Source organism: Pristis pectinata, chromosome 5 (genome assembly GCF_009764475.1).
Source record: "Pristis pectinata isolate sPriPec2 chromosome 5, sPriPec2.1.pri, whole genome shotgun sequence".
Lineage (NCBI taxonomy): Eukaryota > Metazoa > Chordata > Chondrichthyes > Rhinopristiformes > Pristidae > Pristis > Pristis pectinata.
The window spans coordinates 3,333,513-3,349,224 of NC_067409.1; the positions used below are offsets into that span (position 1 = coordinate 3,333,513).

General features: G+C 53.6%; 1 protein-coding gene across 1 annotated transcript; it reads left to right on the plus strand.

Moving 5' to 3' along the window:
* The first annotated feature begins 1,266 nt into the window (after window positions 1–1,266).
* cfap20 (cilia and flagella associated protein 20) lies at window positions 1,267–14,876 on the plus strand. The gene is made up of 6 exons (XM_052015982.1): window positions 1,267–1,617; window positions 8,327–8,406; window positions 11,159–11,270; window positions 11,982–12,170; window positions 13,470–13,580; window positions 14,737–14,876. Exons 1-6 carry the CDS (start codon window positions 1,534–1,536, stop codon window positions 14,737–14,739), a joined length of 579 nt encoding a protein of 192 aa, XP_051871942.1. The 5' UTR covers window positions 1,267–1,533; the 3' UTR covers window positions 14,740–14,876.
* Window positions 14,877–15,712: the final 836 nt, after the last annotated feature.

The window sequence follows — 15,712 nt, forward strand, 5'->3', positions numbered from 1 at the left end:
AGGCCAGCCACCAACTGGAACGGGCTGCCAGAGGAGGTGGTGGAAGCTAGAACAGTAACAACATTTAAGAGGCACCTGGACAGGTGAGCAGGGCATTATTCTCTCTTCTCTCCTCTTCCATTGGGTAGAAGATACAGGAGCCTGAGGGCACGTACCACCAGGCTTAAGGACAGCTTCTACCCCACTGTGATAAGACTATTGAACGGTTCCCTTATACAATGAGATGGACTCTGACCTCAGGATCTACCTTGTTGTGACCTTGCACCTTATTGCACTGCACTTCCTCTGTAGCTGTGACACTTTACTCTGTACTGTTATTGTTTTTACCTGTACTACCTCAATGCACTCTGTACTAACCCAATGTAACTGCACTGTGTAATGAATTGACCTGTACGATTGGTTTGCAAGACAGGTTTTTCACTGGACCTCGGTACAAGTGACAACAATAAACCAATACCAATAGAGGGAGATGGAATTAATGCAGGCAGGTGAGATTGGTAGAGATAGGCATGGTGGTCAGCACAGACGTGGTGGGCCGAAGGGCCGGTTTCCATGCTGAGATGGTGCTGCACTGTTCTATGGTCCGTGGTTAATGTAACAGTGAGGGTGCGGGCACTAGGACCCGGGGCCGCTGCCCCTCCAGCCCCCTCTCCCCCCCCCCCCCCCCCCCCCGTCGCCGTGTTCCCGCGCCGCCTGCATCCACAACACAAGCGCATGGTGCCTTGGCGGGCTGTATGCAAATGAGCCCGGGGATGAGAGGCGGGGCTCAGCCTTCCCAGTGACCAATCGCGTCCAGGATCCCCGGCGGCCGCGTTGGTTTCCCGGCAAAGACTGACCAATGGCTTGGCCGCATTTCCCACCTCCCGCCTCCCCGGCACTGACGCCCTGCGTCTAACCAATCACAGTAGACATCAGTCCAGAGGCAGCGCGCTGATAGGGCGAATGGGGGGAAGCCAATGGGAGGGAGGCTGGGCGAGAGGAGACAGCCAATGGGCGAGGCAGAGCGTGTTGAGACCAGCCAATGGGGGAGGAAGGGCGTGTGGGGACAGCCAATGGAGAGGGAGGCAGGGCGAGCGGTGCAGCCAATGGGGAGGGAGGCAGGGCGAGCAGGGACAGCCAATGGGGAAGGAGGCAGGGCGAGAGGGGACAGCCAATGGGGGGAGGGAGGGCATGCGGGGACAGCCAATGGGGAGGGAGACAGGGCGAGTGGGGCAGCCAATGGGGGAGGCAGGGGAGGGGCAGCCAATGGGGAGGGAGGCAGGGTGAGTGCGTGACCCATGGCAACGGTGGTGCTAAACAAGCGGGCTGTGCATCGAAGGGGAGGGCAGGTAACCCCGGGGTTGCCCTGGCAACGCCCTTAGCAACGGAGCTTGAGCCGGCGGCCGGGAGCCCGGAGCTGGAGTAGCGGCGGCGGCGGCGGCGGGAGGGAGGCGGCCGGAACCTTCATCGCCCGGAACCTTTGTATTGGGTCGGCGGCGGGAGCGGCCCGGGGACGTCGGCGGGGAGCCGGGGACGGTGGGGGGAGGCTGCGCCATGTTCAAGAACACGTTCCAGAGCGGCTTCCTCTCCATCCTCTACAGCATCGGCAGCAAACCGCTGCAGATCTGGGACAAGAAGGTGAGGCCCGGGGCCTCGGAGCGCAGCCAGGCGGGAGGCCTGGAGCCCCCCCCCCCGGGCGGTCAGGGGTCCCTCCTCTCTCTCCCTCCCTCCTCCTGCCCCTCCCTCCCCCCTCCCTCCCCCCCTCCCTCCCCCCTCCCCTCTCCCTCCCCTTCCCTCCTCCTCCTCCCTCTCCCCTCCCTCCTCCTCCTCCCTCTCCTCTCCCTCCTCCTCCTCCCTCTCCCTCCCTCCTCCTCCTCCCTCTCCCTCCCTCCTCCTCCTCCCTCTCCCTCCCTCCTCCTCCTCCCTCTCCCTACCCTCCTCCTCCTCCCTCTCCCTCCCTCCTCCTCCTCCCTCTCCCTCCCTCCTCCTCCTCCCTCTCTCCCTCCCTCCTCCCTCCCTCTCCCTCCCTCCTCCCCTCCCTCCCTCTCCCTCCCTCCTCTCTCTGCCTCCCTCTCCCTCCCTCCTCCTCCTCCCTCTCCTCCTCCTCATCCTCCCTCTCCCTCCCTCCTCCTCCTCCCTCTCCCTCCCTCCTCCTCCTCCCTCTCCCTCCTCCTCCTCCTCCCTCTCCCTCCCTCCTCCTCCTTCCCTCTCCCTCCCTCCTCCTCCTCCCTCTCCCTCCTCCTCACTCCCTCTCCCTCCTCCCTCTCCTCCCTCCTCCTCCTCCCTCTCCCTCCTCCTCCTCCCTCTCCCTCCTCCCTCTCCCTCCCTCCTCCTCCTCCCTCTCCCTCCTCCTCCTCCCTCTCCCTCCTCCTCCTCCCTCTCCCTCCTCCTCCTCCCTCTCCCTCCGCCTCCTCCCTCTCCTCCTCCTCCTCCCTCTCCCTCCTCCTCCTCCCTCTCCCTCCTCCTCCTCCCTCTCCCTCCTCCTCCTCCCTCTCCCTCCTCTCCTCCTCTCCCTCTCCTCCTCCTCCCGCTCCCCCCTCCCTCTCCTCCTCCTCCCTCTCCCTCCTCCTCCTCCCTCTCCCCTCCTCCTCCTCCCTCTCCCTCCTCCTGCCCCCTCCCTCCCCCCTCCCCTCTCCCCCCCTCTCCTCCCCTCTCCTCCCCCCCTCCCCTCCCCTCTCCCTCCCCTCTCCCCCCCTCCCCCCTCCCTCCCTCCTCCCCCCTCCCTCCTCCCCCCCCTCCCCCCACCCCCTCTCCCCTCCCCTCCCCACCCCCTCTCCCCACCCCCTTCTCCCCACCCACTCTCCCCTCCCCCTCTCCCCACCCTCTCCCCACCCCCTTCTCCCCACCCCCGTCTCCCCACCCCCGTCTCCCCACCCCCGTCTCCCCACCCCCCTCTCCCCACCCCCTGGAGGCCCAGGGTCCGTCCACTCCTCCCCACCCGCTGGGATGTGGGGTCCCCCCTCCCCATCCCTGGGCCAGTTTATTCCCCTGGAAGATCCCACTCCTCATTAGCCCCCTCCCCACGGATAAAAGTAGTTGGGGTGTCAGAGGGGTGTGGGTGACGGGGTTTGGGGTGTGGTAAGGGGTTTGTGGGGTAGAGGGGTTTGTAGGGGGGGAGATGGGGAGGGGTTTGTAGGGGAGGGTCAGGGACTGAGATAGCTGGGAGTCGGGGTGTGCTGGGGCTGGGGGTTTGCGGAGCAGGGTGTACTGGGGTTGCTGGGAGTCAGGGTATGCTGGGGATGGGGGTTTTGGGTGTTGAGGAGACGTGATGGCGGGTGGGGGGGGTGGTTATGGAGTGGGATGACCACTCTCGGGGAGAGTCGGTTTGTTTGGGGGAGGTTGTGGGGTGAATGGTGATGTGGAGCTCAGTGTCCCTTCTGCCTCGGGAGCTCTAGGAATCTTTACTTCCTCCCACCTGTAGTATGGGGAGGCTCTTGGGGGGAGGCGGGGGGGACAAGAGCGATGGATTTTTGGGAATTCCTGTGGCAGATTCTGCCCTTGGAATGTGGACAGGCAGCGGTGGTGGTCAAAACAGTGTCAGAGCTCGCTCTGCATTTGTCACTGCCTGCTTTGAAACGTATCCTGCTCGAGTGCAGTGTTACTGAATTATTGAATGTGTCAGCCTGGGGTTGATGATCCAGAGCTGGGTGGCAGTGTGGCTGTGGGAGGTGCTGAGGGAGGGAGGGAGATGTGTGCAGACGGGCTTTGGGATTGTAGAACATAGAACATACAACAGTACAACACAGGAACAGGCCCTTCGGCCCACCATGTCTGTGCCAGACACAATGCCAAATTGAACTAAATCCCTACTGCCTGTACATGATCCACATCTTTGCATTCCCTGCAGAAACTTCTATCATTTTATAACCTATCAGGTCTCCGCTCAGCCTCTAAAACTCTGGAGAAAACAGCCCAAATTTGTCCAACCTCTCATAGCTCATACTCTCTAATCTAGGCAGCGTCCTGGTGAACCTCTTCTGCACCCTCTCCAAAGCCTCCACACCCTTCCTGTAATGGGGTGACCAGAACTGCACACCATGCTCCAAGTGCGGCCTAACCAAAGTTTTTTTTATACAGGTTGGTGCAAGATGGAATATAATCTGGACAAGTCTTAAGGTGTTCCACTTTGCTTGTAAATAGAAAGGCAGTATATTTTTAAACAGTGAGCAAATGCAGATTTTAATGTTCATGGTGACCTAGGTGCTATCGTATACGAATCATGGAAAGGTAACCTGCAGGTGCAGTGATGTACAGCAAATGGCATGTCGGCCTTTATTGTAAGAGGATTTGAACATAAGACTAGCAATGTCTTGCTATAGTTACACAAGGCCCTAGGGAGACCACACCAGGAGTGTTGTGTACTGGTCTGGTCCCTACCTACAGGATATAGAACAGTACAGCACCGGACAGGCCATTCAGCCCACAATGTTGTGCTGATCTTGATGCCAATTTGTACTAAATGTCCTCCTCCTGTGTACCATCCATATCCCTCCATTCCCTTCATATGGAACAGAGGGATCTTGGGGTCCAAGTCCATAGATCCTTCAAAGTTGCCGCACAAGTTTATAGGGTGGTTAAGAAGGCATATGGTGTGCTGGCTTTCATTAGCCAGGGGATTGAGTTCAAGAGCCGAGAGGTAATGTTGCAGCTCTATAGAACTCTGGTTAGACTCACTTGGAGTATTGTGTTCAGTTCTGGTTGGAGAGCACGTCTTATGAGGAGAGGTTGAGTGAACTAGGGCTTTTCTCTTTGGAGTGACAGAGGATGAGAGAAGACCTGATGGAGGTGTATAAGATTATGAGAGACATAGATAGAGTGGACAGCCAGCACCTTTTCCCCAGGGTGGTAATGGCCAATACTAGAGGTCACCCATTTAAGGTGCGTGGAGGAAAGTTCAGGGGAGGTGTTTTTTACACAGAAGAGTGGTGGGTGCCTGGAATGCACTGCCGGGGTGCTGGTGGAGGCAGATACGATAGGGTCAGTTAAGAGACTATTAGATAGGCACATGGATGAAAGAAAAATCGAGGTTATGGGAGGTGGAGTAGAGAGGGGGATAGATTGAATGGGGATGAGGTTTATAGAGGTCGGCACAACATCATGGGCCAAAGGGCCTGTTCTGTGCTGTAGTGTTCTATGTTTTATATTCATGTGTCTATCTAAAAGTTGCTTAAGCTCCACCAAACTGCCTGATTTCACTACTATCACTGGTAACCCATTCCAGGCACTCTGTGTATTTTAAAAAAAAAACTCCCCCCCCCCCCCCCCACGCCCATCTCTCCTTAAATGCACGTCCTCTAACATTAGAGATTTCTAACCTGGGAAAATTATTCTGACTCTCTACCCTATCCATGCCTCTCATAATCTTATAAACCTCTATCAGGTCTCCCCTCAGCCTCGGACACTCCAGAGAAAACAACCCGAGTTTGTCCAACCTCTCCTTATAGCTCATACCCTGTAATCCAGGCAGTATCCTGGTGAATCTCTTCTGCACCCTCTCCAAAGCCTCCACACCCTTCCTGTAATGGGGCGACCAGAACTGCACCCAGTACTCCAACTGTGGTCTGACTAAAGTTCTATTTAGCTGCAGCAGGATGTACTTGGGATAGGGTGAGCACAGTGAATGTTCACCAGACTGATTCCTGGGATGCTACATTTGTTGTATGTGGAGAGATTAAACTGACTAGGCTTGTATTCTTGAGTGTGGGAGAATGAGAAGTGATCTTACTAAACATAGAATATTATGAGGGAGCCTGACAGGGAGGTTGCAAGGATGATGTCTCTCCTGGGATGGGCTGCTGAGAACTAGAGGCCACAAAATAATTTCAGAAAAACCTCCTCACCCAGACGGTAGTGAATCTTTGGAACGTGTAGGTTTATGAGATCATGAGGGGCATAGATAAGGCCGACGCCACAGCCTTTTTCCCCAGGGGAGTCGAGTCCAAAACTAGAGGGCATAGGTTTAAGGTGAGAGGGGAGAGGTTTAAAGGGGACCTGAGGGGCAGGTTTTTCCACACAAGAGGGTGGTGGGACGAGCTGCCAGAGAAAGTGGTTGAGGTGGGTACAATTAAAAGACATTTCGACAGGTAAAAGATAGGAAAGATTTAGAGGGATATGGGCCAAACGCGGGCAAATGGGACTTGCTCAGTTAGGCAGCTTGGTCAGCATGGACGAGTTGGACCAAAGGCCCTGTTTCTGTGCCGTCTGACTTCCCACCCAGAGGGCTGTGGAAGCTCGACCACTGAGTGTGTTGAAGACCGCAGCTGATAGATTTTTGGGCAGGGTGTTAGTGTGGGGAAAGTGACGTCAGGTGGATCGGGCTGTCATCTTACTCAGTGGCTGGAGGATCCCTCCTGCTTGTATTTGTCTTTGTGTTCTTGGGACCTCCCGTCTCCGAATCGGGCCTTAGTCCCACCCAAATGTCTCGAGGGCAGAGACAGAGGCTGACCCTTCACAGCCGCTGCTTCCCAGCTCCAGTGACCCGGGTTTGATCCCGATGTCGGCCACCGTCTGTGTGCAGGTTTCACATTCTCCCTGTGACTGCGTGGGTTTGCATAGACACAGTGGGCTGAAGGGCCTGTTTTTTCTTTGACAGTGTGAAAGGAAGGATGTGGGGCGTTGGAAAGGGTGCAGAGGAGATTTACCAGAGTGCTGCCTGGTTTAGAGAGTATGCATTATGAGGAGAGACTAAGGGAGCTAGGGCTTTACTCTTTGGAGAGGAGGAGGAGGATGAGGGGAGACATGATAGAGGTGTACAAAATATTGAGAGGAATAGATAGAGTGGACAGCCAGTGCCTCTTCCCAGGACACCAATGCTCAATACGAGGGCATGGCTTTAAAGTAATGGGTGGGAAGTTCAAAGGAGATATCAGAGGGAGGTTTTTTACCCAGAGAGTGGTTGGGGCATGGAATGCGCTGCCTGGGGTGGTGGTGGAGGTAGGTACATTGGTCAAATTAAGGAGATTGCTAGATAAGCATATGGAGGAATTTAAAATAGAGGGGTATGTGGGAGGAAGGGGTTAGATAGTCTTTGGTGAGGTTTAAAGGTCAGCACAACATTGTGGGCTGAAGGGCCTGTATTGTGCTGTACTCTTCTATGAAATGCTAACAGTGGGGACCAGTTCCAGTGCTCACCTCCCTCGTCCTGACGTTTCTCCTCCTTGGTGTTTGTGGGAAGGGATTCTGCGGAGGTGTTGTGTTGGGGTGGTGACGGACTTGGGCTCTATCTTTAACCGACAGCCTTATTGGTGAAACGTCACTGCTGTGTCTGGGGGAGAACCTGTCCTGTTATATCTCAGCCCTGCTCCTGGCATCTCTGAACACCTCCCCAAGGCTCCGTCCCCTTGTTGAGTTATTGTTCCTATTCTGTCCGTACCCTGAGCAGTGACGTGAGATGCCCTGTCACGCCTCATGAGTGTGAGGGGAAGTTTTGCTCTGTGCTGGCTCTGATGGTTTGACTGCCTGCGTCAGGCTAAATATTTCCTCACTGGGTTTAAATATTTACTAAATTCTTACTTTTCTGGAGGCTGTGGAGATGGTGCAGAAGAGGTTCACCAGGATGCTGCCTGGATTAGAGGGTATGAGCTATAAAGAGAGGTTGGACAGACTTGGGTTGTTTTCTCTGGAGCGGGGGAGGCCTGATAGAGTAATACAGCACAGAATCAGGCCCTTCGGCCCAACCTGTCCATGCTGACCACGGTGTCCACCCAATTTCCTGCATTCAGCCCATATCCCTCCAAGCCCCGCCCCTCCCATGTACCTATCCAAGTGCTTCTTAAATGATGCTGTTGTACCTGCCTCACCCACTTCCTCTGGCAGCTCGTTCCACACACTCATCACCCTCTGCGTGAAAAGTTGCCCCTCAGGTCCCCTTTTTAAATCTTTCCCCCCTCACCCTAAACCTGTGCCCTCTACTTGATTGAAGTTTATAAAATTGAGAGGCGTAGATAAGGAAGAAAGTCTCTTTCCCAGAGTAGAAATGTCAAACACTAGAGGACATGCACTTAAGGTGAGAGGGGGAAAGTTCGAAGGAGATGTGCAGGGGGAGTTTTTCCACACACAGAGTGGTGGGTGCCTGGAACGTGCTGCCAGGGGCAGTGGTGGAGGCAGATAGGATAGTGGTGTTTAAGAGGCTTTAAATGGACACAAGAACGTCCAGGGAGTGGAGGAATAGGGATCATATGCAGGCAGAAGGGATTTAGTTTGGTGTGTTCAGCACAGACATGGTGGGCTGAAGGGCCTTTTCCTGTGCTGTACTGTTCTGTGTTCTACATACTTTGTATGTTACGTGAAGCGTGTTAACCCCAGACTGTGCAGTGATCATTGGTGTGATTTGTATGTTTGACTTGAGGTGAGGAATGGCCACATTAAGAGGATTACAGACAACGACATCCAGTCCCTGGTGTTGGAGGTTGAAGGGACCAACGTGAGGTGAGTCGGAGGGTGCGGACAGGGCCCGGCGTCCCCTGGGTTACTGATAAGATATCTTCATTAGTCACATGTACATTGAAACACACAGTGAAATGCATTTTTTGTGTAGAGTGTTCTGGGGGCAGCCCACAAGTGTTGCCACACTTCCGGCACCAACATAGCACGTCCACAACTTCCTAACCCGTACGTCTTTGGAAGGTGGGAGGAAACCGGAGCACCCAGCAGAAACCCACACAGACACGGAGAGAACGTACAAACTCCTCGTAGACAGCGGCCGGAATTGAACCCGGGTCGCTGGCGCTGTAATAGTGTTACGCTAACCGCTGCACTACCGTGCCTGCCTACAGGTACACTGTGGGAAGTATCCTGCCGGGTTCCATCCCGGCCTGTTACGGCAGCTGCTCTGTTCTAGACCAACGGAACCAGCAGACAGCGGTAAACACTGCCCAGTCCGTCACAGGCTCCTTCCATCCACTCCCTTGTCACTGTGCGCTGCTTCGGGAGGGCTGACGGTATCGTCATGGATACCTGGTGCCCCGGCCATTCCCTCTTCTCCCTTGTACTTTCTGGGAGAAGATACAGGAACTTGAAAGCCTGGACTCAAGAACTGCTCCTTCCCCACTGCAGTCAGATTCTGAAGCAGATTCAGGTGAGTTTATTGTCATGTACACCAGGGCACAATGTAACTCATTGGTGGTGTGAAGCTCACTGAGGAAACAGTGTGCATGGGAATAGTAAATCCAGCAATAATACAGACCAAACAACAGAATGGTGCAGATACTAATGCAGTCTGAAGTAGTGCAAAAACAAATGCTGAAGTGACAGAATGGGAGGTGTAGAGTTTGGAGTCCGAGAACGAGGCAGCACCACCGGGAGGGGGTGTGAGAGAGGGGACTGGTTCCGGAGTCTGACAGCAGTGGGGAAGGAGCTGTTCTGGACACAGGATAAGATGAGATATCTTTATTACTCACATGGTTGGTTGGACAAACTGCGGTTGTTCTCTCTGGAGCGGTGGAGGCTGAGGGGAGACCTGATAGAGGTTTATAAAATGATGAAAGGCATAGATAGGGTAGATAGCCAGTATCTTTTTCCCAGTGTAGAAGATTTCTTTATTAGTCACATGTACATGGAAACACACAGTGAAATGCATCTTTTGCGTAGAGTGTGCTGGGGGCAGCCTGCAAGTGTCGCCATGCTTCCTGTGCCAACATAGCATGCCCACAACTTCCTAACCTGTACGCCTTTGGAATGTGGGAGGAAACCGGAGCTCCCGGAGGAAACGTCTGGGCTTTCAAGCTCCTGGATCTTCTCCCAGAAGGTAGAAGAGAGAAAAGGGAATGGCCAGGGCACCAGGTATCTGTGACGGTACCGTCAGCCCTCCTGAAGCAGCGCACGGTGAGGAGGGAGTGGATGGAAGGAAGAGACGAGCCTGTGACAGACTGAACCAGTCCCCTCTGTCACATCCCCTTCCTGGTGGTGCTGCCATGTTCTCGGATTTTTGACTCTCCCTCTCTCGGAGATTCCATCATTGTCACTGTAGCATTTCGTTTTGAATTACTTCAGATTGCAGTACAGTCTTGGTATTGGTTTATTATTGTCACTTGTACTGAGGTACAGTGAAAAACTTGTCTTACAAACTGATCGAACAGGTCAATTCATTACACAGTGCAGTTACATTGAGTCAGTACAGAGTGCATTGATGTAGTACAGGTAAAAACAATAGCAGTACAGAGTAAAGTGTCACAGCTACAGAGAAAGTGCAGTGCAATAAGGTGCAAGGTCACAACAAGGTTGATCGTGAGGTCACAGTCCATCTCATTGTATAAGGGAACTGTTCAATAGTCTTATCACAGTGGGGTAGAAGCTGTCCTTAAGTCTGGTGGTACGTGCCCTCAGGCTCCTGTATCTTCTACCCGATGGGAGAGGAGAGAAGAGAGAATGACCCGGGTGGGTGGGGTTTTTGATTATGTTGGCTGCTTCACCAAGACAACGAGAGGTAAAGACAGAGTCCAAGGAGGGGAGGTTGGTGTCCGTGATGTGCTGGGCTGTGTCCACAACTCTCTGCAGCTTCTTGCGGTCCTGGGCAGAGCAGTTGCCGTACCAAGCTGTGATACATCCAGATAGGATGCTTTCTATGGTGCTTTGATAAAAGTTGGTGAGAGTCAATGGGGACAAACCAAATTTCTTTAGCCTCCTGAGGAAGTAGAGGCGCTGGTGAGCTCTCTTGGCCGTGGCATCTATGTGATTTGACCAGGACAGGCTGTTGGTGATGTTCACTCCCAGGAACTTGAAGCTGTCAACACTCTCGACCTCAGCACCTCAGTCTTTGCACCATTCTGCTGTTTTGTGCCCATCCCCATATTTATCATCACCATATACACTGTTTACTCTGAGCTTCACACGAGCAAGGTATTTCCCTGCACCTGGTGTACGTGATGGTAAACTGATCTGATCAGAGCCTGTCCCCAGCCTGGGCTCAGTTAAACCTTCTCGGCTGCTGGTGGTAGAAGAGAGAACTCAAGTCCCAGCACCTTGGGGAGGAGTGGGAGTGGAGGGGTGGGGGGTGTGCGCCCAGGGAAGAGCAGCGTGCCTGGGCAGTGGGGGAGCTGATGGCTGAGGATGGGGAGGCCTGGTCAGGGTGGGCAGTGCAGGAGAATCCCCACTGGGGCAGTTTCCCGCTCCACGTGTCACTGCTGCCTCTGGCTGTGTACGAGCCCGAATCGGTACTAACTGTGTCTGAAACCCCTGCCAGCACCACCTACATCACCTGCCCAGCAGACCCGAAGAAGACCCTGGGCATCAAGCTGCCCTTCCTAGTGATGATCATCAAGAACTTGAAGAAATACTTCACCTTCGAAGTCCAGGTGAGAGCGTGGGTGGGCTCTCTGGTGTTGAGGACGGTTGTCAGAGCTCAGCTGTTGTGTGTGTGTGTGCGCAACCCCAGATCCCCACTGGGCAGTGACCTCCTGTCGGAAGGTTCTCCAGATCGATGGTGAAGCCTTATGTGCAGGAGTGTATAAAGTAGTGAGAGGTGTGGATAATCACTTTTTTTCCCAGGGTGGAAATGTCAAATACTAGAGGGCATCGGTTTAAGGTGCGAGGGGGAAAGTTTAAAGGACGTGTGGGGCAGGTTTTTTTTACACAGAGAGCGGTGGGTACCTGGAATGGTCTGCCAGGGGTGGTGGTGGAGGCAGATACGATAGAGGGGTTTGAGAGGCTTTTAGACAGACACATGAATATGCAGGAAATGGAGGGATAGGGATCATTTGCAGGCAGAAGGGATTTATTTTAAATTGACGTCCTGGTCAGCACAGACAAGGTGGGCCAAAGGGCCTGTGTTCTGTGAGGTTTGGGGCACTGGAACAGATGAACTGAGGGAGGGCAGAACAAATGAGCTGGTTGGCGCTGCCCCAGAGAGGTGCTATCCCCTGCTCCGTGGCCACTTCCAGGGAGCTATGGACTTGGACCCCAAGATCCCTCTACATCAGTGCCAATAACTGTACACTTTGCCCTTGCGCGTGACCTCCTGAAGTGCAGCATTTCCTGGACTAACCTCCTTTAAACTGTCCTGGCAGGTTCTGGATGACAAGAATGTCCGCCGGCGATTCCGGGCAAGTAACTACCAGAGCACGACCCGGGTGAAGCCCTTCATCTGCACCATGCCCATGAGGCTGGACGATGGCTGGAACCAGATCCAGTTCAACCTGTCGGACTTCACCCGCCGTGCGTACGGCACCAACTACATCGAGACACTGCGGGTACAGGTGAGGGGTGCACCCAGGGCTACCGTCACTTGGGGGTTATCAGGCCAAAGCTGATCGGGGCTAAATGGTGCTTGAATTAATAACGTCCCCAGTGTGGAGATCAAACCTGGACTCGGCACCATAGGGGGAGGGTGGGGCTTGGGTGAGGTATGCGATGTCCCAGACCAGTTCCTCGGGAGAGGAGTTCGGCTCCCTGGGTGAGTTTGGAAGCTGGCTACATTCTCCTTGGCACAGGGAAGGTGAAGATGAGATTTACGAGGATGATTCCCAGAATGCAAGGGCTTACATACGAGGAGCGTTTGTCGGCTCTTGGACTGTACTCACTGGAATACAGGAGAATGAGAGGGGACCTCATAGAAACATTTCAAATGTGGAAAGGACTGGACAGAGTAGATGTGGCTAAGCTGTTTCCCTTAGTGGGTGAGTCCAGGACTAGAGGGCACAGTCTTAGAATTAGAGGGTACCTGTTTAGAACAGAGATGAGGAGAAATTTCTTTAGCCAGAGGGTCGTGGATTTATGGAATTCGTTGCCACGTACAGCTGCGGAGGCCCGATCATTGGGGGTGTTTAAGGCGGAGATTGATAGGTATCAAGGGATAGGGGGAAATTGGGTTAGATGGGAGAATAGTTCAGCTCGTGGTGAAGTGGCGGAGCAGACTCGATGGGCCGAATGGCTACTTCTGCTCCTTTTGTCTTGTGATCTTGTAATAGAGTGATTCAAATCCAGGAAATTCAGAGTCCCGCAGCCCAGGAACGGGCTCCTCAGCTGACGAGGTCTGTGCTGACCATCGAGCAGCCATATACACTAATGATCCACCATTTTATCCACCCCCCCACCACAGTCTGCCACCTGCCTACACACGAGGGGCCATCTACAGCGGCCAGTTAACCCACCAACTCACGTCTTCGGGATGTGGGAGGGAACCAGAGCAACACAGCACGATGCAGGCCCTTAGGCCCAACCAGTCCATGCTGACCATGGTACTCGCCCATCGTCCCCAACTTCCTGCGTTCGGCCCATATCCCTCCAAACCCCACCCCTCCTTGTACCGATCCACGTGCCTCGTAAATGGCACCATTGTACCTGCCTCACCCACTTCCTCGGCAGCTCGTTCCGCATACCCACCACCACCTGTGTGGGGGAGAAATTTGCCCCTCTGGTCCCTTTTTTAAATCTTTTCCCTCTAACCCCAAACCTATGCCCCCTAGTTTTGGGCTCCCCTTCCCTGACCTGTTGACTGGGTGCAGCTTGCTGTGAGGCAACTTTCTGTGATTTAGTCAGTCGTTCTTGTTTTGCAGATTCACGCCAACTGTCGGATCCGGCGCGTTTACTTCTCTGACAGGTTGTACTCGGAGGACGAGCTCCCTGCTGAGTTCAAGTTATACCTACCTGTACAGAATAAAGCCAAGGTGAGTGAGAGGGAGCCTTGCTCTGTGAGGGTCTGGGGAAGGTGGTGCGAGGTTGATCAGAGGGGCTGGCATGTAGACAGTGTGGGGAGGATATTGTTGCCTGGGTGAAGACCTTTGTATTGTTGGAGAGACTGTTGGGGACAGCCCGTGGCCAGTGCTGTGGGCTGTTCTCACTCTCTCTCCTCTGAGCTCGGATTAGGAACTCTGTTTTCCCGATGTTCACAGACTGGCTGAGGATATTCCCGGCATCCTGATCGAGGAGCAGTCTTGGGTTAGGAACAAACTCCAAACAGGCCCACCTTCGGAGGTTTTGAACTGGCTGTTGTCCAGTGACCTTTAATAGAACAGCACAGCACAATACAGGCTCTTCGGCCCACAATGTTGTGCCAACCTTTAAACCTCGCCTAAGACTATCTATCCCTCTATTTTAAATTCCTCCATATGCTTATCTAGTAATCTCTTGAATTTGACCAATGTACCTGCCTCCATCACCACCCCAGGCAGTGCATTCCATGCCCCAACCACTCTCTGAGTGAAAAGCCTCCCTCTGATATCTCCCTTGAACTTCCCACCCATTACTTTAAAGCCATGGCCCCTTGTATTGAGCATTGGTGCCCTGGTAAAGAGGCGCTGGCTGTCCACTCTATCTATTCCTCTTAATATTTTGTACACCTCTATCATGTCTCCTCTCATCCTCCTTCTCTCCAAAGAGTAAAGCCCGAGCTCCCTTAGTCTCTCCTCATAATGCATCCTCTCTAAACCAGGCAGCATCCTGGTAAATCTCCTCTGCACCCTCTCCAACGCCCCCACATCCTTCCTATAACGAGGCGACCAGAACTATTTAGAACTTTGGGAGCTGTCGGATCAACGTGTTTTACTTGTCCTCAGCCCAACCATTCCTGATTTCTGGCCCTTCCCTCCAGGCTGGGTGAGGGCAGAGGAGGGTCAGCAAGCATCACCTCAGCAGCCGTTTCTGGCGGCGGGATGGTGGTGCATCTTCATCCTGCCTCCAGGTCACCCTGGATAAAGAAGCCAGCTACATTGCAGCATTAAGGTGCCCTGCAGTCTCCTCCCTGCACTCCTGCCTCTTGGTGTGGGTGAGGGAAGGGGTGGAAATGTGACAGATTGGGTGCATTAAGATTGTCTCCTCTTCCAGTGAGCAGAATGAAGTATCCACGGACTGTCGGAGGTTCGTTTCCCTCGGCCTCCCTTCAGCATCATCCGATGGTGAGGAAAACCCTTCGGAAAGTGAATGCTTTGTATATTTTCATTTAATATAAAGCCAGTGTTTAAGCAGTGTTTGTTTTGCCTTTTAATATTGTATCTTTTAATTAGAAATAAAAGTTCTCAAATTTGAGGAGGACAGAGTTTCATTGGAGGCCCGAGGGAAGCCTGGGCCTAGAGTGAGGGAAGGTATGCTGCTCCTGGGGGCAGAGCTCTGGCACGGAGAGGGGCATCTTATCTCCTTGGAGCCGGGCCTGTGAAGAATACCCATCCCAGAGGTGGGGTGAGGGAGATTCCCTCTGGGATGTTCAACGGTGGGTCTCCCTCTCTCTGACCCACTTCCTTTAGAAGTTTGTAAAATTGAGGGGTTTAGATGGGGGCTGGGGGAGACAGAGTCTCTCTCCCAGGGTAGAAATGTTGAATGCAAGAGGGCAGAGCTTTAAGGTGAGAGGGGGAAATTTTAAAGATGTGTGGGGCAGGTTGTTTTTTTTTTACAGAGAGTGGTGGGTGCCTGGAACGGGCTGCCAGGGATGGCGGTGGTGTGCAAGGGGCTTTTAGACAGACGCATGAATATGGATCATGTGCACGCAGAAGGGATTGATTTAATTCAGCATCGTGCTGTACTGTTCTGTGTTCCTTGCACCGATCTCAAACATCTTGTACAACTTTAACAGAACATCCCAACTTTTATACTCAATACCCTGACTGATGATGGCCAGTGTGCCAAAATTCACCACCCTGTCTACTTGTGACAGCCCACTCAGAGATGTACGCACCTGTACTTTATTACAGCAGTAATAAAATGCCCAATCTCCTTTGAACTTTCCCCCTCTCACCTTAACTGCACGCCCTCTGGTATTAGACATTCCAACCCTGGGGAAAAGATACTGGCCGTCTATTCTATCTGT

Bases quoted from the DNA above. Each gene is read 5' to 3' on its own strand.
- cfap20 (XM_052015982.1), top strand. From the start codon at position 1,534: ATGTTCAAGAACACGTTCCAGAGCGGCTTCCTCTCCATCCTCTACAGC. The intron at 1,618-8,326 runs GTGAGGCCCGGG...GTTTGACTTGAG, and splicing joins TGCAGATCTGGGACAAGAAG to GTGAGGAATGGCCACATTAA. The intron at 11,271-11,981 runs GTGAGAGCGTGG...CTGTCCTGGCAG, and splicing joins ACTTCACCTTCGAAGTCCAG to GTTCTGGATGACAAGAATGT.